General features: G+C 37.8%; 1 protein-coding gene across 6 annotated transcripts in view; it reads right to left on the bottom strand.

Moving 5' to 3' along the window:
• The window catches only part of plxnb2b (plexin b2b), a 523,354-nt gene that overhangs the window by 143,426 nt on the left and 357,981 nt on the right, over positions 1 to 21,947 (bottom strand). For all 6 annotated transcript variants that reach the window (XM_061969610.2, XM_061969615.2, XM_061969611.2 and 3 more), the window contains 4 exons: positions 15,002 to 16,107; positions 10,627 to 10,815; positions 10,175 to 10,300; positions 2,244 to 2,344 (listed from right to left, as the gene is read on the bottom strand). In XM_061969610.2, coding sequence (XP_061825594.1) covers positions 2,244 to 2,344; positions 10,175 to 10,300; positions 10,627 to 10,815; positions 15,002 to 16,105 — 1,520 coding nt within the window. In that variant the 5' untranslated portion in view covers positions 16,106 to 16,107. The remainder of the gene's footprint in view (positions 1 to 2,243; positions 2,345 to 10,174; positions 10,301 to 10,626; positions 10,816 to 15,001; positions 16,108 to 21,947) is intronic.

The following is a 21,947-nucleotide window of genomic DNA, read 5'->3' as shown; positions in this document are numbered from 1 at the left end:
AGTATGAATTGATATATATATATATATATATATATGTATATATAAACAGGACGCACACGAATACATTCTATAATGACACGAGATGAAAATTACATTTGTTGCTAGTAGTTTTTAATTAAAAAAAAAAGGTTATTAAAAGTCTCGAGAATGACAATTCTCAAAGTACATTGTACTATAAGCAACAACTGGAAATATGGTAAATATAAAAATATATCTTAATATTAATTTATAATAACATATTTGTTTTTAAATGTATTCATAAAAATTTTTAGCCTTTTTATCCAATCGACTTTATTTACATAGCACATTTTAGAAAAAAATAAACATTTCACATAGTGCTGCACAGGAGTTAAAACACACATTTAGAAGCAGTATAAAACTAAGGAGAGTCAATTGTAGAAAAAACACTAGTGAAAATCATATCATAGTGGATTAGGCAAATTGTTCGATGACGTCATGGTGACCACGCCCCCACCGCCACAGGTATTTTGGCAATCTCGGGGGAAACCCTGAAACTATTTGGATCATTGACCAAATTTGTGCATTTTATATTCCTTTCAGCGCAACTATTTTTCTGAGGGAACTCTCCTGAAGGAATCAATAAAGTACTATCTATCTATTAATTTGAAAAAATACAATAATAAAAAATAAAAAATAAATATATATATATATATATATATATATATATATATATATATATATATATATATACCGTATATATATATATATATTAACTTACTATTAATTTTATTTGCAGGTCAAATGTAATGACTTTTTTAATTTAGCAGATGAGCATTATGAAACACTGACACGGTATCAATGCAGAGTCAATACAGCCAGTGAGTGTTTCATACACTCACCGAGACATCATTCACCTATCACTAATACATATCACTAATAGTTGTTTTTTTACATGAATATGAAAAAAAATTCTGAATTTATTGATGCAACCGCTGCTTACTACTGAATTTTTATTTTGGTAATTTTGTAACAGGATCCTCAGCTCTCGCTGGATCGGTTCGCAGCCGAGTGTGAAGCGACTGGGATGAGAATCAGCACCTCCAAGTCCGAGTCCATGGTTCTTGCCCGGAAAAGGGTGGAGTGCCATCTCCGGGTTGGGGAGGAGACCCTGCCCCCAGTGGAGGAGTTCAAGTACCTCGGAGTCTTGTTCACGAGTGAGGGAAGACTGGAACGTGAGATCGACAGGCAGATCGGTGCGGCATCTTCAGTAATGCGGACGCTGTATCGATCCGTTGTGGTGAAGAAGGAGCTGAGCCGGAAGGCAAAGCTCTCAATTTACCGGTCGATCTACGTTCCCTTCCTCACCTATGGTCATGAGCTTTGGGTTATGATCGAAAGGACAAGATCACGGGTACAAGCGGCCGAAATGAGTTTCCTCCGCCGGGTGGCGGGGCTCTCTCTTAGAGATAGGGTGAGAAGCTCTGTCATCCGGGGGGAGCTCAAAGTAAAGCTGCTGCTCCTCCACATCGAGAGGAGCCAGATGAGGTGGTTCGGGCAACTGGTCAGGATGCCACCCGATCGCCTCCCTCAGGAGGTGTTTAGGGCACGTCCGACCGGTAGGAGGCCACGGGGAAGACCCAGGACACGTTGGGAAGACTATGTCTCCCGGCTGGCCTGGGAACGCCTCGGGATCCCCCGGGAAGAGCTGGACGAAGTGGCTGGGGAGAGGAAAGTCTGGGCTTCCCTGCTTAGGCTGCTGCCCCCGCGACCCGACCTCGAATAAGCGGAAGAAGATGGATGGATTTTGTAACATCACTAAGATGTTGTTCCTACAGTTTAAAAGGGAGAATCATTGGATGATAGGCTGTCGATGCACACCAACAAATAATAGCAATGACAAAAGCCAAACCAGCTAATAAATACTTGGTAACAAGTCAACATGCTCAAATGCAGCTATCGTGTAGCGGAACACAATAAAACTCATGGACAATAGGGAGGAAGCTCGCCTTGACAATGAAAACTTTTTCAAAAGGCCTCTTTGGATTCATATCACAAATATGTATCTCCTTCACAACCTTGTAAAACCCGTGATAAACATCAGCATTAGCTTCAATGCCAGCTGATGAGAGTGTATTTCGCTGTGAGCCTGACAAACTGGTTTAATTTCAAGGCCAGGGTTTTTTTTCTTTTACTAACCAACTCAGGTTAGTAGAAAAAAAACAACATCCGCCATAAAACAAATGGGGAAAACACTTCCTTGGATGTGTTTGTGTGAGTCTCACCTGCCCTCCAGGACACACCAGCCACAGTAAGGGTCCCTCATATTCACGCAAGATTGGCAGTCTTGCTTCTGGAGGCACGTCTCCACGGGCACCTTGGTGATCTGCGGCAACACGACAACATGATTAGGGGGGCGGGGGGACGCCTACAATACTTCTGCATACAGTATTTCTTGATTATTGTACACTGCATATCACTATTTACAGTACAGTTAAGATTCAAAGGGGAACTTGGCCAATATGTCTATTTAATTACCATCAATTATTCAATTAACATCAACCTCAGTCTTCTATAGTTGCCGGGTGCCTAGTCTACCAATGCAATAGATTGCACAGATCTTCTCTTCCTGAAAGCATCAATGACCAAATTTACTATTCAATTTGCCATTGGAAGAACACATACTTTTCATAAAAAAGCTACACACACTGCAAACACTGAAATCTAAGTAAGATTAAATATCTCAAATAAGGGTGATATTTGCTTATTTTCTGTCTGATAAGATAATTCTTCTTAAGGGTTTTGGTCATAAATGATCTCAGTAAGATACTGTATTACAGCTTGTTGCTGAGATTTTATGACCTGTATTGAGTAAAACATGCTTGAAACTAGAATATCAACTGTTGCAAAGCTGTGTCATTAACACTCACAAGTATAAAAGTACTTTTTTAAAGTAATGATTTCTTACTTCAAGCATGAAACAAAAAATCATGGCTTTGACACAATTGTGTCTCATAATTGAAACAGATGACAGCCAAATGGACTTTGCTGTTTTATTTTCAATGAAACAATAGAAAACATGTACTCCTATAGTGTACAGTAAACTAACAGTTAATATTTAAACATTTAACATGTGACATTTCAAACAATTTTGAACAGAAATAGTTCATGCACATTCAGATAAATTCTTCAAAATTCCAATAAAACAAAATTGGCGCACTAATTGACTGAAAGAGCACGCACTTGACGCGATGATGTCATGTTATCGATGGAAAAATGCATTTTTAGACAATATGATTTGCCTGAGCGGCTAGGAAACCCTGAGAGTAACAAGCGGTTGCCTTGTTGCCTTTCCATTAAGAACAATACATTAGTTTTTAGTATAAGTTTGCTGGTTTCAAAAAATGTAATGCCGGGCGCATATCATTATGTCAACATAATGGCACTAGCATTTACTTAATTTAAGAATATTTTTCAACATATTGAGCAAAGAGGTCTTTCTTTTTTTTTTTCTACCAAGAAAAGTGCACTTGTTATTAGTGAAAATATATTTATTTTAAGGTATTTTTGAGTTCATTGAGGTTAGCTAATTTTACTTGTTTTGGAAAGCCTTAACAAGCTGAATTTTCTTGTTCTATTGGCAGATAATTTTGCTTAGTTCAAATAAAATACCCCTCATTTTTGTATTTTTTTTTCTTGTTTTTGACCACTGACTTTTTGCAGTGCATACACCATATTTTTCGGACTATAAGGTGCACTTAAAATCCTTTCATTTTCTCAAAACTCGACAGTGCGCCTTATAACCTGGTGCGCCTTATGGAAGGAATAATTTTGGTTGTGCTTACCTACCTTGAAGCTATTTTATTTAGTACATGGTGAAATGATAAGTGTCACCAGTAAATGGCAGTCACACACAAGAGATACGTGTAGACTGCAATATGACGGCAGTTACACATAAGAGATACGTGTAGACTGCAATATGACTCAAGTAAACAACACCAACATTTTATATGTTTCATTGAAAATATAGAACATTACACACAGCGCTCAAAAATCTATCCAAATGTTTTAGTACGACTTTGGCAAGCTATGAAGCCGCACCGCTTGATGGATTGTACTGTGCTTCAACATAGGAGTATTATTATGGTGTGTGTATAAGGTAAGACATATTATCTGGCGTTTTGTTTCGCAATATTATGCAAAAGCAACTTTTCTTACCTTCTAGTACCTGCTGATTTGTATTGGGGATCTGCATGAATCCAGAAAATGTGCGCGCTTCCGCCTTTGTAATCCGTGCTGATAACGTAGTCAATAAGCTTTTTCTTTATCTTCTTGTTATGGGACATTCATCCTTCACTGTTGCCATTTCTAATATAAAGTAGCGTAAAGTTCTTACTTATATCTGTCAGTGAACTCGCTATGAAAGCACTAAAACATACCGGTGTAGTGAGTTAATACTATTCACCCAAGGAACTTTAGTTTCTAGAGAGTTCCGGTCGGACGTTTTTTCACATTTCCGGTGTTGTTGTTGCACTAGTGAGCCACGGATGAGGAGGTTCTGCTCCGTTATTGATTGAAGTAAAGTCTGAATGTCATTAAAAGAGTTAGCTCCATCTTTTGACACTTCTTCCACTCCCGTCTTTGCACGCTACACCGCTACAACAAAGATGACGGAGAGAAGACGCTGCCGAAGGTGAGCCGTGTAAATAAGACTGCCCACAAAACGGCGCATCCTGAAGCGACTATCAGAAAGCGATTTGAAGATGATCTGTAAAACATCATCTATGCAACATTTTGACCAAAGAACCACCATTACATGTTATGTAGACCACAAGGAAGTGTTTTACATTTAGAAAAAAAAAATCATAACATGACCCCTTTAATGCGCAATATAATCCGGTGCGCATTTTGTATGAAAATAGACCTGACTAGACCCGCTCATTGGCAGTGCGCCTTATAATCCGGTGCGCCCTATGGTTCGGAAAATACGGTAAATATATGAAGAAATTAATGTTGTCAGCGGATTCGATTTTTTAATCAGATTAATTATACTACAGCATTTCGATTAATCGCAGTAACTTTACTTAAACAATTTAAATTAACTTTAAAAAGACCCCAATATTTTGACTCAAATTGAATTGAAATTGAATTCACATCATTTATTTGTTCAAACCCAGTCTTATCTAAAGTGGATTTTGAAACAAAATTTGCCAGAGTACGCAGGTCAGAAGACCTCACTCATCTTTGCACAGAGAGCATGTGGGGTTAAAATACATTTTGCGATCAATCTGCGTTTAAACATGATTAATGTGATCATTTGTTGTTAATAATTGCACAAGTTTCTATGTTAATCTAGAAAATATATATAAGTAAATGCACAATGGGGGTATAAAAATAAAACCCATTGAACATATATTTTTTTATTCTACATTTAATATATTTTATTTATTTAAAATGTTGTTTGTTATTTCAAAAAATATTTGTGCCAACTTGTTTTTTATTTTAAATGACATTTTTTTCTTATTTTTTATTTGTAATACTATATATATATGTGTTTTATATTTCATATATATATATTCACACGCAGACATGTTTTCATGTTGTATATATAGATGTATATATATATATATACACACTCATGTACACACATACATACATGTATACATATATAGATTATATGTACTGTATATAAATATACATACATACATACATATATACACATACATGTCTTTATACACATAAATACATATATACACATACATATGTATATACACATAAATACATATATACACATACATATCTATATACACATAAATACATATATACACATACATATCTGTATACACATAAATACACATACATATATATACACATATATACAAACACATACATATATATATATATACATATATAGACTATTTGTATATAGCCTAAAAGTTTTTTGTAAAAACGTATAATATTAATATAAAATAAATAAAATATAATAAACTTCTAATTACATACAATAATAGTGAATAATAGTGTCATATCGCGTAAATGTTTATGTAAAATATATATATTATAGTAATATTATGAATAATATTTGAACTATAACAAACTTTTACTTAAATACTGTAAGTTAGTACTGAAACATTTTACAAAAATATTTAAAACAAATGTAACAATCTTCCTTTTAAATACAATACAGTAATAATCTAAGTAAATAAAAAATGTATTTATTTATATATATATATATATATATATATATATATATATATATATATATATATACATATATATATAAAATATAACAAACTGATAATTAAATAAAAAAATCAAGTGGTAAATATTTATTTCGATACAGTCTAAAAAAATAAATAATTGTATATATTGAAGTACTGCGGCTTCCTCCCACCTCCAAAGACATGCACCTGGGGATAGGTTGATTGGCAACACTAAATTGGCCCTAGTGTGTGAATGTGAGTGTGAATATTGTCTGTCTATCTGTGTTGGCCCTGCGATGAGGTGGCAACTTGCCCAGGGTGTACCCCGCCTACCGCCCAATTGCAGCTGAGAAAGGCTCCAGCGACCCCCCGCGACCCCAAAAAGGGACAAGCGGTAGAAAATGGATGGATGGATGATCACTCGGAATTTCAAAAATGAAAAACAATAGAAAACCTAGCTTGAATACATGTGTTGTACATAACTTGCGGTATTTATTCCATGCTTTACAAGTGCTCAACATGGCCACCCCCGGCAGCACGGACAACATTAAGACGATAAGAGAATTCTTCCCAAACGTGCCCCAGGGTAATAAATAATAAATGGGTTGTACTTGTATAGCGCTTTTCTACCTTCAAGGTACTCAAAGCGCTTTGACACTACTTCCACATTTACCCATTCACACACACATTCACACACTGATGGAGGGAGCTGCCATGCAAGGCGCTAACCAGCACCCATCAGGAGCAAGGGTGAAGTGTCTTGCTCAGGACACAACGGACATGACGAGGTTGGTACTAGGTGGGGATTGAACCAGGGACCCTCGGGTCGCGCACGGCAGGGTGTCGCGATCCACCGTGTTGATTGCTGCTGCTGTTCAATCTTTCATGTCATCGATATTTGCTGGCAACGTTGGAACATAAACTTTGTCTTGAACATACCCCCACAGAAAAAAGTCACACACAGTTAGGTCCGGGGATCTGTCTGTCAGTCTAGCAATGCTTTAGAACTGAATAAATGCATGTCGATTTTGGCCTATTCTTTTTTTAATCACCCTGTATATACATACATACATATATACACACATATATCTTTCTTTAATGTTTTTTTTTTTTTAAATGCTGTTTTTTTATTTTTACATAATCCAAATGAGTGTTTTGTTTGATTTTTTATTTATTTTGCTAGAAATAAAACAACTCAAATATTTTAAATTTTCATTACCGGTATTTAAATTTTTTTACAATGTTATGAAGTCATTTGAACACCCAGTACTATGATAATACAAGGGGACCCCATGTGGTCCCTTATCTGACAAGCCTGATGTATTTTTCATGCACACTTAGTCTTTATGGAGTACCTTTTATGTTTTTCTCCACCATACCTTGCCAGCACAGTTAAAATCCCAACGCTGCTATGAAGATGACGGGGATTTAGAGACAATTTATGAGCAGTCGATTATCAGCAGACGGGCACATGAAAACAGTTTGTCTGGCTCTTTCTTTCTTGGCAAACATATCATTCCCAGCTCGCAAGAGAGAGAGAGAAGGTTTTTAGAATTAATGTTTTCGTGTCCATTATGTTTTTCTCCAAGATAATGCAGGAGTTGGCCTTGAATGTGATGCAATAACATCACCATAATGAGTGGGTGGAGGTTGGTGTGTGCACGCCTCCAGTATATGCACATATAGCTTATCTGCTTGAACTTCCTAGCAGATACATTATAAATGTGCTAGCTGTTCAATTTAATGCAAGTTGCATCTCCAATTGCCTTCTGCCAAGGTCTACATGTAACAACAAAACAAAACAAAAAACAGCTTGTTACTGCATACTGCATGTCTTTATTTTGCAAACATCTTTTCGCCTTCCCCGGACCTACAAATTACCACCCACTAGTTTGATCCATACTGAAATTTAAGCCAAACCGGCGGTGAGGCAAACTCTACAAGAAGACTCATCAACAACCGAGTAAATAAAAAGACAATGTTTTTTCTACACTCAAAAAAAGACAATGTTAGCAACACTAGCACAACTATGTGAGCCACGGTGCTAACATTACACAACCTTGTTAACATGCCAGCTTTGTTTGAAGTTGTGCAGAGAAGTATGTTTTTTTGTGTTTCTTAATTTTTTACCAAGCTGTTCTCCATGAAGTGGTGGGTGTGTGCATGAGGCAGGCTCATAGGGTCTGTGCACCTTCGTACCTCCTGAGAGATTGTTTCGCAGACTTTAACAGGACTATATTGTTTAATCCGACAAAATAAATAGACCAAAACAAATGTCCACTGGAGAGGACCCTGGTTCTCTCTGGGATTGTGTAGTTTTGTATTGTTTGGGAAGTCTGTTTCAGATGCATTAGCAGACATTAATTTCCTGTCCAGTTTTTTTTTACCCAGCCCTGATTCGGACCTGAGGTCTTCTGATTCCATGCATTTTTTTTCTGTATCCATCCATCCATTTTCTACCGCTTGTCCCTCTAAGGGTTGTGGGCCGTATCCGATTTGTGACCCAAGTGATAAAAAATATCAGCATTGTGTCACTAAAAAGTAGCGGTGAGGAAAACTGGACATTACCGCCAAACCTTGAACACACAACGTCCGACGCTATTTTTAACTTTTATTACCAATCTTATGATAACAAACAACGGCACATTTGAATCGATACGGCACAAATTGGTGTGTGTTCATGTGGTAATATATGATAATTTGTTCAATAATAAAATCTAACTTTTCATTTAACATTTAAGTGGAAACATGTTCTGTGGTCTGACGAGTCTACATTTCAAATTGTTTTTGGAAACTGTGGACGTCGTGTCCTCCGGACCAAAGAGGAAAAGAACCATCCGGATTGTTATAGGCGCAAAGTTCAAAAGCCAGCATCTGTGATGGTATGGGGGTGTATTAGTGCCCAAGACATGGGTAACTTACACATCTGTGAAGGCGCCATTAATGCTGAAAGGTACATACAGGTTTTGGAGCAACATATGTTGCCATCCAAGCAACGTTACCATGGACGCCCCTGCTTATTTCAGCAAGACAATGCCAAGCCACGTGTTATATCAACGTGGCTTCATAGTAAAAGAGTGCGGGTACTAGACTGGCCTGCCTGTAGTCCAGACCTGTCTCCCATTGAAAATGTGTGGCGCATTATGAAGCCTAAAATACCACAACGGAGACCCCCGGACTGTTGAACAACTTAAGCTGTACATCAAGCAAGAATGGGAAAGAATTCCACCTGAGAAGCTTAAAAAATATGTCTCCTCAGTTCCCAAACGTTTACTGAGTGTTGTTAAAAGGAAAGGCCATGTAACACAGTGGTGAACATGCCCTTTCCCAACTACTTTGGCACGTGTTGCAGCCATGAAATTCTAAATTAATTATTATTTGCAAAAAAAAAATAAAGTTTATGAGTTTGAACTTTAAATATCTTGTCTTTGTAGTGCATTCAATTGAATATGGGTTGAAAATAATTTGCAAATCATTGTATTCTGTTTATATTTACATCTAACACAATTTCCCAACTCATATGGAAATGGGGTTTGTATGTTTTACCTTATACACACACCATAACAATACTTGTATGTTGAAGCGCAGTACAATCCATCAAGCGGTTCGGCTTCATAGCTTACCAAAGTCTTACTAAAACATTTTGATAGATTTTTGAGCGCCGTGTGTAATGTTCTATATTTTCAATGGAACATTTAAAATGTTGGTGGTGTTTACTTGAGTCATATTGCAGTCTACACGTATCTCTTATGTGTGACTGCCATCATATTGCAGTCTACACGTATCTCTTATGTGTGACTGCCATCTACTGGTCACACTTATCAATACACCATGTACCAAATAAAATAGCTTCAAGGTCGGCAAGCACAACCAGAATTATTCCGTACATTAGGCGCCCTGTCGAGTTTTGAGAAAAGGAAAGGATTTTAAGTGTGCCTTATAGTCCGAAAAATACGGTAATATAAATAGTACACATTCCTACATACAGTACAGCATCAGTAATGACAACACACCTTTTTTTCAGTGGTGATGTAGAGGTGGCTGTGGTCCATGTCGAAGAAAAGGTTCTTGTTGACCTTCTCTCCCAAGGTGTCACCAGGAGCCTTGCCATACACATATGGATGGGATGTCAGGTGTACCTGCAAAACAACAGTGTCATCAGATCGCCTCAGAGTTGCCCTGAAAGCAGTGATTTCTTAAAGTGTGGTAATTACATGATTAAAGTACAGTGTTTTATTTTCCTATATTCAACACAGTGTTCCTGTTCAAATTGTTTCATGAGCCAAAAATATTAAATATACTGTTAAATAAAACAACTGCTTGGTTTTTACTGACTACTTTGTACTTTTTGTACTGTATTTTAATGTCTGTACTTGGCGAGCCAAGTTTTTTCTGAGGTGTTACTGGATAAAAAATGTTTGACAACCACTGCCCTAAAGGTTCTAAGTTTGTAGTAAAACTCCACCTTGAAGACTTCTCCCTGGTTATTCCCCAAGAAGGCAACGGTGTGATCGTTCTCCACGGCGATGGCCACGGCGGTCAGAAGGCCGGGCTTGGTCAATGCCGCGTTGGACTTCAAGGCGAATTCGGGCTTGCTGGCCAAAGGCGTGGGCAGGAAGTCTCCGCCGCACTTGTACTGTTCTAACGTGTCCTTCTGTAGATCAACAAAAAAAAACTGTAGGCTGAAGCAATGCGGAACACAGTCCAAACACACACAATCATGCATTGCTACTTTGTCACCAGTGCCTCCATGGAAATGCCCTCCTCTACCTCAAATAACTACTCACTCCCAAATCCTCCACACGACACCTCGGCTCCGGACAGGCTAACCTCCTCCAACCTCCGAAGACAAAGCTACGAACAATGGGAGACCGAGCTTTCTGCTCCGCTGCTCCCAGTCTGTGGAACGCTCTCCCTGACCACCCGAGGGCACCACAGACTGTGGATGCTTTTAAAAAAGGCTTAAAAACCCTTCTTTAAAAAAAAAAAAAAGCCTTTTTTTAGATATATGCATACTAGTTTTAGCTATTTGGCTGTTCTAGTTTTTATTTTTATTTATTTTTTATTATCTTTTTATTTTTATTTTTTATTTTTTTAATACACTGTAGCACTTTGAGGTTGTTTACTCAATGTAAAGTGCTTTTTACAAATAAAATCTATTATTATTATTATTATTATTATCACGTGAATTTTTCCAGACCTGTTTTTGGAAAATCCTATTTCATTGAAATTGTATTAAAGCCAGGTCGAAGCTTAGAAGGCGTTCAAAACAGCCCAGATCAAGCATTAAAACTAATCAAAGCAAACATTTTATTTGACCAGTACAGAAGTTCTACAAAGTTTAATTAAATATTAGGGGTGTCACTAGGGCTGGGCGATATGGCCAACAATTATATAAATGGTAAATGGGTTATACTTGTATAGCGTTTTTCTACCTTCAAGGTACTCATAGCGCTTTGAAGCTATTTCCACATTCACACACACCTTCCACACACTGATGGCGGCAGTTGCCAGGCAAGGCGCTAACCACGACCCATCAGGAGCAAAGGTGAAGTGTCTTGCTTAAGGACACAACGGACGTGACTAGGTTGGTAGAAGCCAGTCCCCACGATACGATATACATTTTTTATATTGATCGATATCGATAATTATTGATACAAAGGGTACTATTTATCAGTGGAGAGAGTCTCGGGTCGCCAGTTAGGACAAGCACTGCTAAGGTAATAAAATAATTATTGTAGATTTGAAGGTAGTTGCAGATGTGAGACAATAGATGGCACTACTGTATAAGCTATTGAACGCTACATGACACAACTAATTAAAGCGACACATTGGAAGTGGCAGGATGTTGCCCACTGTCTGCATTAAAACCAACAAAATTGAAGACAGGTTTCTGTTATTGAGTTGATATATCAGGATGTTACACTTTCTATTCTCACTCCATGCAGAGAATCCACGGCAAGACAGAAAGACAGCGTATGTGTGTGTTTGTGTTCCTTTAAGAATGGCAGTGTGTTGTGTGAGTGGAAGAGTTAGGAGAGCGAGCGGTAGCATGCAGCAGTAGTGGTGAATGTGTCTGGTTGTGTCCTGCAGAAATAAGAATAAAGCCACCAAATTGTCAAGAATCGGCGGCCTCATCCTTCCGACCCAAAACCAGAGTGGCTGTTAGCGTGTCCCTCCTATTGCTCAGTGACACTTCCCATTTTCTGGGTTCCTAAAGCGCAAGTGACTTCATGACACAAATCTTGCTTCATAACTTCTGTTTTCTTCAGACCAAAAAAAAAAAAAAATCAAATGTTTTATCGAACGCATTTCAAATTGTTATGGATTATATGTCTATCGGGTTATATATTGATATCGTATTATCGACCCAACCCTACATTTTAGCGGGAATTGCCATAAATTAAAGGGGAACTACACTTTTTTTTTTTTTATATCATCCACAATCCTCTGTGAGACAAGCACAAATATGTTTCTTTTTATGCAATCTCAGATGTATTTTTATGTTTTGACAGCACTAACAATGTTAGACATGTTAAATCTGTTCTCTTACACCACTATTGGTAGCTGGCTGGTGGTGTGTTATATTTTTGGTTTAAGCGTCATCTTAAACTGGTGACATTCAGCACCTTCAAATCTACTTTGGGCTAATCAACCATCTTCTTTGATCTCCACTGCATTCAAATTAGCATCACAACTCCTTTCGGGGAGTATATATATAGCGGTATAGCTCGGTTGGTAGAGCGGCCGTGCCAGCAACTTGAGGGTTGCAGGTTCGATCCCCGCTTCCGCCATCCTAGTCACTGCTGTTGTGTCCTTGGGCAAGACACTTTACCCACCTGCTCCCAGTGCCACCCACACTGGTTTAAATGTAACTTAGATATTGGGTTTCACAATGTAAAGCGCTTTGAGTCACTTGAGAAAAAGCGCTATATAAATGTAATTCACTTCACTTCACTTCACTTTCGGGTAACTTGCAAAACAAATGTTGCATGTGTGTGACAGGACAAACATTTGTGTAAACCAGGGGTGCCCACACTTTTTTAGCAGGTGAGCTACGTTTCAAATGACCAAGTCGAGGTAATCTACCTCATATATATATATATATATATATATATATATATATATATATATATATATATACACACATATACATATATATATATATATATATATACATACATATGTATATACATTTATATATACACATATATATATATATATACATATATATATGTATATACATTTATATACATACATATATATATATATGTGTGTGTGTAGGGCAGCACGGTGGAAGAGGGGTTAGTGCGTCTGCCTCACAATACGAAGGTCCTGGGTTCGATCCTGCGCTCAGGATCTTTCTGTGTGGAGTTTGCATGTTCTCCCCGCGACTGTGTGGATTCCCTTCGGGTACTCCGGCTTCCTCCCACCTCCAAAAACATGCACCTGGGGATAGGTTGATTGGCAACACTAAATTGGCCCGAGAGTGTGAATGTTGTCTGTCTATCTGTGTTGGCCCTGCGATGAGATGGCGACTTGTCCAGGGTGTAACCCGCCTTCCGCCTGAATGCAGCTGAGATAGGCTCCAGCACCCCCGTGACCCCGAACGGGACAAGCGGTAGAAAGTAGATGGATATATACTGTATGTATGTATGTATAATTTATGTGTATATATATATATAAATATATATATATATATATATATATATATATATATATATATATACTGTATATACATACATATATATATATACAAGCATGTATAACACATATAGGTTCCTTTCTTTCATGAAGACAAGAATATAAGTTGGTGTATTACCTGATTCTGATGACTTGCATTGATTGGAATCAGACAATAGTGCTGATAACATCCACATTTTCGATTTTACATTGTGGAGGAGAAATAAAGTCCTCCTTTCTGTCCAATACCACATGAAAGTGGTTGGTTTTTGGCATCTTATTTGTCCGGCTTCCATACTTTTTATACACTTTACAAGAAATACATTGGCGGTAAACTCCGTAGCCTGCTAGCTTTATAAGACTCTTATTTTGTTAGCGGTGGGTAGGACGGAGCAGCGCTTTTATTGTGAAGACAGGATCTGTGCAGTCGGTCTTTAGAGTTTTGACGGCAGGTACGGCGCGAGAGTCTGTTGAAATAATAAGCGTTTCTCGCCTTCCTGTCGGTAATCTTTTCTTAATTATGATCTGGCAGCAGCCAGCGTCATTTCACAAGACCCTCAGGTGCCTTGAATGTCAATCAAGTGACGAAAGTGACGTGTTGGTCAAGATTGATGATCGCAAATTTTTAGGTCTATTTTTTTTTAATGCCTGGCTGGCGGTCGACTGACACACCCATCGCCATCAACCGGTAGCTCGCGATCGGCGTAATGGTCACCTCTGGTGTAAAGTAACTCTTCCACTCCTGTACGGCTACACAGAAAAACACACCACACAGTGGCGCTGTTATAAAACCCCTATGAGCTGGATTGACTTGAAATTTCTCACACAGCTCCACATAACACAGACAAAGGGTGTTTTGTCGAACCACTGTGAAATTGGGGACCGATAAGAACATATTTGAGCAGTATTGTTTGAAAAAGCAAAACGTATTTGCAGGAGACATGGGAGGCACTTGGCAACTAAATGACCATAAGTCATATCTATGATTATAAAACTTTGAGAATGTATGTAGCACGTGTATAATAACATGTCTTGTAAAACATTTCAACCACAAACCATAGAGGGCGCCACTGATGGCATCTGCAAACGCTCCATTGAACTCAGTGTCTTAGATTCAGCTCCATTCTATCAATACAAATTCTTCAAAGGAGACTTACAGCAATTTTCGATGTGCAGAATTCCGCCGTTTTGGTGGAGTATGGGATGTCAACGACGGGGACGCTTGAAATCTTCCCCGAGTCGCAGTAGCAGGCGGTGATGATGTCCACCAGCCGCTCGTTGATGGCGCTGAGCGTGTACATGCACAGAGCCGACTCGCTGTGCTCGTCCTCGGAGCTGGCCACCAGAAACAGAACTTTCTCGTACGCCCCGGACTCTGTCATGACCCGACTCAGCTCCTTCCCGGGTGACGCTACGTAGGCGGCGTGCACTTTGCTGTATCGGTTATCTTGGCCGCAATTGAGCTGCAGCTCCGTGTGCGAGTACAGATGGTGGTCGTTCTCGCACAGACGGGACACGAAGGTCAGGTTCTTGTTGTCGTTGCCGTCCAGAGTCCTTGAGAAGACGAAGTAAACGAAGCCGTCGGCGGAGAAGGCGTGCCTGAAGTCATGTAGGTACCTCGGACCGAAGGGCATGGTCTGAATGGTGGAGGCCTCGATGATGCTCTCAAAAACCACCCACTCCCGGAAGTCCTGCAGAATCCTGGTGGTGATGATCTTGGTGCTGTCCTGGCTGCCGTAGCCTTTCCCCACCAGGAACACGTCCAACTTGTGTTGCTCTTTGATGAAGGTGGACATGACGCCCACCACGTTGACGTTGTCCTCTATGCTGGCCACGTAAGTCCTCTCGCCCTTGTTGTCGCTGTAGTAGAGCTGCTGCTCCACGTTGGACAGGTTCTGTAAGGAGCAGATGCCCCTGTATCGGCTCCCGCACACGATGAGAGAACCGTTGGACGGGTGGATCAGCAGCAGCTTGTTGATGTTTGGCATCAGCTTGGTGTCCTGGCAGGCCGAAGCCGGCGGCGTGCACGTCCTGGCATCCTTTTTGGGACCCGTCTCCGCCCGGGCTTCCAGCCGCAGAGATGGCCCCAGTTGGTAGATGGCGTTGACGGCTCCCGCGTACACGCGGCCCGTGCGCGGGTCCTGGACCACGTTGTTGATGGGGGTCTCTGAGGGGAACTCTGGGAAGGCAGTGCTGGCCTCTTGGGCTCTGGAGGTCCTCTGGCAGGCAAGGAAGAGAAGCAGGGAAACCCAGCTGGCCATCTCTGCACAAAAAGACAAGGAATACGTCGTAACCCTTCAAATCAAATAAATACAAACTGCTGTAGAATATCATATTTCTCCCCCATTAAACTAAAATAATTTCCTTTAAATGCGTTTCTGTCATGATGTGAATTGATACCTACGTTTTACAGTGTGAAATGTCGAATAAACACCAGGACAACAAATGTCTGCAGCTGAAGACTATTTCATTTTTTTTTTAAAGAGTCAATCTTGTAAAAGTGCTTCAGCTTTTGTTTACTTAGCAGATTTGATTACAAAACTCTTTTACACATTTTGTATTGATGTTTTATACTGTAGTATTTATTTTTATTTCTAGACCCAGAGATAAAATAATAATAATGATTGGCAGCAACATTGATTTTGATGCAATATGTTTTTTCTACACCAAGGCTCGGGGGACACATTTGGTTAAAAGAATTTGGCGAGGGCCGGGCTATCTATTTGTGAGTCTCTCTCTCTCTCTCTCTCTCTCTCTCTCTCTCTCTCTCTATATATATATATACATATATACATATATATATACACACATATATATATATATATATATATATATATATATATATATATATATATATATATATATATATATATATATATATATATATATATATATAGATATATATGTATATATATATATACATACATATAGTGAGTATATACTTACATATAGATATACTTGCATAGATGCATATAGAGTATATATATACAGTACAGGCCAAAAGTTTGGACACACCCTCTCATTTCAATGCGTTTTCTTTATTTTCATGACTATTTACATTGTAGATTGTCACTGAAGGCATCAAAACTATGACACTTGTGAAGTGAAAACCATTTCAGGTGACTACCTTTTGAAGCTCATTGAGAGAATGCCAAGACTGTGCAAAACAGTAATCAGAGCAAAGGGTGGCTATTTTGAAGAAACTACAAAATAAAACATGTTTTCAGTTATTTCACCTTGAGACTGTGTTTACTTACTTACAAAGTAAACATATCAGCTTTCACAATGCACTGTCAATAAAATCATTATTCTGCCCTCGCTACTCGTTTCCAGCGTGTGCAGCTAGACAGATAGTGAACAGCATGAAAAACAGAAGCTCAGTTTTGTTGATGATCGTAATATTTTTATTCCTCAGTTTTATTTCTTTATACATCTTCATTTATTGAGGTTTGTAAGACTGAAAATAAAAACATTACAGAAGTATAACGTCAATTTACATAAATAATGTCCATCGTGTCATTTACATACATAAAATAGAAGATGTAGTGCAAAACATGGGGCCCAACACAATCAAACATAAGGTGCTGCTTTATCTCCCTCTTCTGGTCAAATTCAGAGCTACATTTATTTAACCAGTTTTGATCGCCAAAACAACACGACAACAAATACAAAAGACATCACAAAATCAGAAATGTCAACACATTCATACTTTTTTGTCCAGTCGCTGTTAAATTTAAATTTTCATGATGTATATATTTTTTCAGGGTCGATAGTGCCATATTCTTCTACCCACCCACTGCTGCTTTATTGTGTCACGTAAGCTTCACTGTTGCCCCCTATGGGGTGGCGGGAGTACTGCATACATGAGCAACCCAGTTTTAAATGGTTGATGAAAAACTTTAGCGGGCCTGTTGTGGCCTGGTGTAATGAGTAAAAGTTGGCACTTTTTTTATGTGAACTGTTACCCAGCACCACCTGTGTGTGTAAAAGATCCATGTATCATTTATGTCAAAGTATACATTACCCTGCAGCGTGTGCTCTGTATATAGCAACGAGTGCATCACAATGTATGATACCAGCTTTGTCATTGAACTTAAAATTGAGGTTTTTTTTAACATATTACTTCTAACAGTTTTTTTTACTCCTATGTAATAGTAAAATGGAAATGTTATTTTGAAAATAAATGGCATGTATGGTTGATATAGATTTTGTGATGGCACCAGGGTGGCCCTGGCACTGATTTTGTTGTCATTTGTCCGAAAAGTTCAGAAAGAGTGTTTATCTTTTTCACTTTTTGCAGTAAACAGCTTATTTTTAAAAGTGTGTGACCACAATGTGAAAAAAATTAAGACAAAAAAAGACACAAGATGTATTATTATTTTTTTACACATTAGTATTGACAGTGGTTAACTTATTTTTACACTTATAGTGCAGTATTTTTGCTTAATACTTGTATTACTACACCACTAGATTAAATAATAGTTCGCAGCCACCTTGATTTTCATACATCGTTATTGCGTGTATGTCTTGCATGTGTTGACTGTTAAAAATGGATAGGTTACATAGGAGATTTTATGAAGGCATCCAAGAAGTTCTTAATTCTATGATCACGTACGGGAAAATTACTACTTATTCTTATTAACTACACGTTTTAATAATCACCATATAGACAAATATTTCTATACAAACCCTGTATTTAGAGGAGTAGTATTTAAGTTCTATTTTTTACAATTTCAGTAAAAATATAAAGACAATATTGTAATGATGCTACATGTAATGTAACTTTTAGTAATAAACAATTGTTTACAAAGTAGTTGATATTTCTACCTGGCTCACAAAAAACAATTGACACAACTACTCAGTGACCCCGTTACTATAAATAATCCACATTGTGACCTGTTTTCTGGGGAAATATTTTGTTTAGGGGGCGGGAAGGAGGGTAAAAAAGAAAGTAGTTCATGTAACAGCTGTTGACTGTAACATGCATGGATTACTTGAATTAAACAGTGCATGTTATTCCATGGAGGACAGACGTCGCCATCAAATGAACCAATTAATGTACAACCATTTTTTTTTCCAGCGTGTGGAGAACTACAACCTCAGGGAAAATTATAATTTAAAACATGGCCAGGATGGAAGAACGCTGACAACTTTTAGTGGAGTGAAATCATGGACTCAAACAATGTTCTTTTATGAGCCAGTTTAAGTAAAAGTTCAAACATGCTGTTTACAAGGTACATTGAAGAACTACGACATATGTCGGATATCAACTATTTATTCAGGCTTTCATTCATCTGTAATCATTAAGGTATTGCTTAGTCCTGCATTTATTTATATATCGTTTTTTCTCCTGTAATTTTTCATTTTGTATTTATTCATTTATTTATTTTTTAAGTCTCTCTTTTTCCCTTTTAAAGCCAGCTATCAATTGTTATTTCTTTCAACATCTATACACAGGAAGAGAACAAACAATCAGTATTTGCTGGGTAAAATGAAATAAACACTGCTTCTTCCTACTCCTTTTCGGACATGTCCAATTGTGTACATGTAAATGTGACGCTCTTCACTTGTAGAGCACAGGTGACCAACGTAAGACTTCATATGGCCCACGAAAAGCTGGAAGTACTTCTGACTAAATGTATTTGTTTGAAAAAAAAAACACATGGAGCATACTGCATGCAATGGCATATTTTTAAAACTGTATTTAATAAAGCAACACATATTATGTTATACATGACTTTAAAGCAAGTCATCCATCAAATTGTAAAAAAAAGAAAAAAAAAAAGAATAGATTTTAAGGTAAAAAAGCTGGTAGGTCAGTCGTCTTTTTTTTTTCTTTTCTTTTTTTTTACAGCAATACAACAACAATATATTTTACTGTAAAAAAACAAACAAATCAAAAAACAGTAAAATATGTTGTAACACACATCATATATTTTACGGTAAAATTATGGCAACTGAGCTGAGAGTACCGTATTTTTCGGACTATAAGTCGAGGTTTTTTTCATAGTTTGGCCGTAGGTGCGACGTATACTCCGGAGCGACTTATGTGTGAAATTATTAACATATTACCGTAAACTTTGGCTACCCCTGTGGTAAATTTTAAATGTGCTTTATAAATAAAGTTGATTTGATTTGAAATATCAAATAATATTATTTATCTCATTCGCGTGAGCGACGAAGAAAATGTCCGCAATCGTCACACACACGTCAGCAATCGTCACTCACATGCCAACCAATAAGAATTTGGCGGAGGCGGGTCATGGCAGAAGTGCATTGTGGGTTTTAGAATGCTAACTGCTAGATGCTATACGCTACTGCCGGAGCTATTAAAATAGATCACAGCAACATTGGCTTATAAAAAACTGAGAAGGACTGAACTAAAATGGCAACGAAAAGGAAATCATATACTGCAGAATACAAGCTGGATGTAGTGAAATATGCACCAGAAAACGGCGATCGAGCAGCAGAAAGAATGGACGCTAGCGGCGCATACCAGGAGCGACACCGTGGAGGAAGATTTCATCGGATTTAGCAATCGGGAGTGACAGATTGTTTGGTAAATGTTTAGCATGTTCTATATGTTATAGTTATTTGAATGACTCTTGCCATGATGTGTTGCGTTAACATACCAGGCACATTCTCAGTTGGTTATTTATGCCTCATATAACGTACACTTATTCAGCCTGTTGTTCACTATTCTTTATTTATTTTAAATTGCCTTTCCAATGTCTATTCTTGGTGTTGGATTTTATCAAATAAAGTTCCCCCAAAAATGCGACTTATACTCCAGTGCGACGTATATATGTTTTTTTTCTTCTTTATTGTGCATTTTCGGCCGGTGCGACGTATACTCCTGGTGACTTATAGTCCGAAAAATACGGTATTTCATCAAAAAAGCTACAGTTATTTTGCAGTGTATGTCAACTACGATATATATATAGTATTATGTATTATATGTCCACAAAGTCTGGGAACATGGTTTAAAACACATACTTCCATCCATCCATCCATTTTCTACCGCTTATTCCCTTTGGGGTCGCGGGGGCGCTGGAGCCTATCTCAGCTACAATCGGGCGGAAGGCGGGGTACACCCTGGACAAGTCGCCACCTCATCGCAGGGCCAACACAGATAGACAGACAACATTCACACTCACATCCACACACTAGGGCCAATTTAGTGTTGCCAATCAACTTATCCCCAGGTGCATGTCTTTGGAGGTGGGAGGAAGCCGGAGTACCCGGAGGGAACCCACGCAGTCACGGGGAGAACATACAAACTCCACACAGAAAGATCCCGAGTCCGGGATTGAACCCAAGACTACTCAGGACCTTCGTATTGTGAGGCAGATGCACTAACCCCTCTTCCACCGTGAAGCCCAAACACATACTTAAAAAAAAAAATTGTATTCAATTCTAATGTTGTTAAATAATATTTTCAACATGATTTCTGTGATTTTCTCTGGTTTTCCCAAAGACTACAAAAAAAACTCTACAATATACAAAACCTAGCTACACGTGTAATGACAAGGACCAGAGCGCGGGAGCACAAAACACCAGTTTTAAAGTCACTGCAATGGCTCCCCGCCCACTTCAAGGTCTATTTGAAAGTTGCATTATTAGTTTTCAAATGTCCTACTGGCCTTGTGCCTTTCTTTTTTGTACAGTACTGTGTTTGCCACTTACCTGTGTGTGAAAAGTGCTATATAAATAACATTTGATTTGATATATATATATATATATATATATATATATATATATATATATATATATATATATATATATATATATATATATATATATATAGATACAGTATATAAATATATATATATACATACATACATACATACATACATACAAATATATACATACATGTATATATATATATATATATATATATATATACACATACATATACATACATACATATACATACATATACATATATATGTACATATATAAACATACATATATATATACATATGTACATATATATACATACATGTATATACACATACATATATACCTATACACATACATACATGTATATACACATACATATATACATATACACATACATACATGTATATACACATACATATA

The sequence above is a fragment of the Nerophis lumbriciformis genome, linkage group LG10 (genome assembly GCF_033978685.3).
Source record: "Nerophis lumbriciformis linkage group LG10, RoL_Nlum_v2.1, whole genome shotgun sequence".
Classification (NCBI taxonomy): domain Eukaryota; kingdom Metazoa; phylum Chordata; class Actinopteri; order Syngnathiformes; family Syngnathidae; genus Nerophis; species Nerophis lumbriciformis.
The sequence above is the reverse complement of the archived record's forward strand: the minus strand, read 5'-3'. Positions and strand labels throughout refer to the sequence as shown.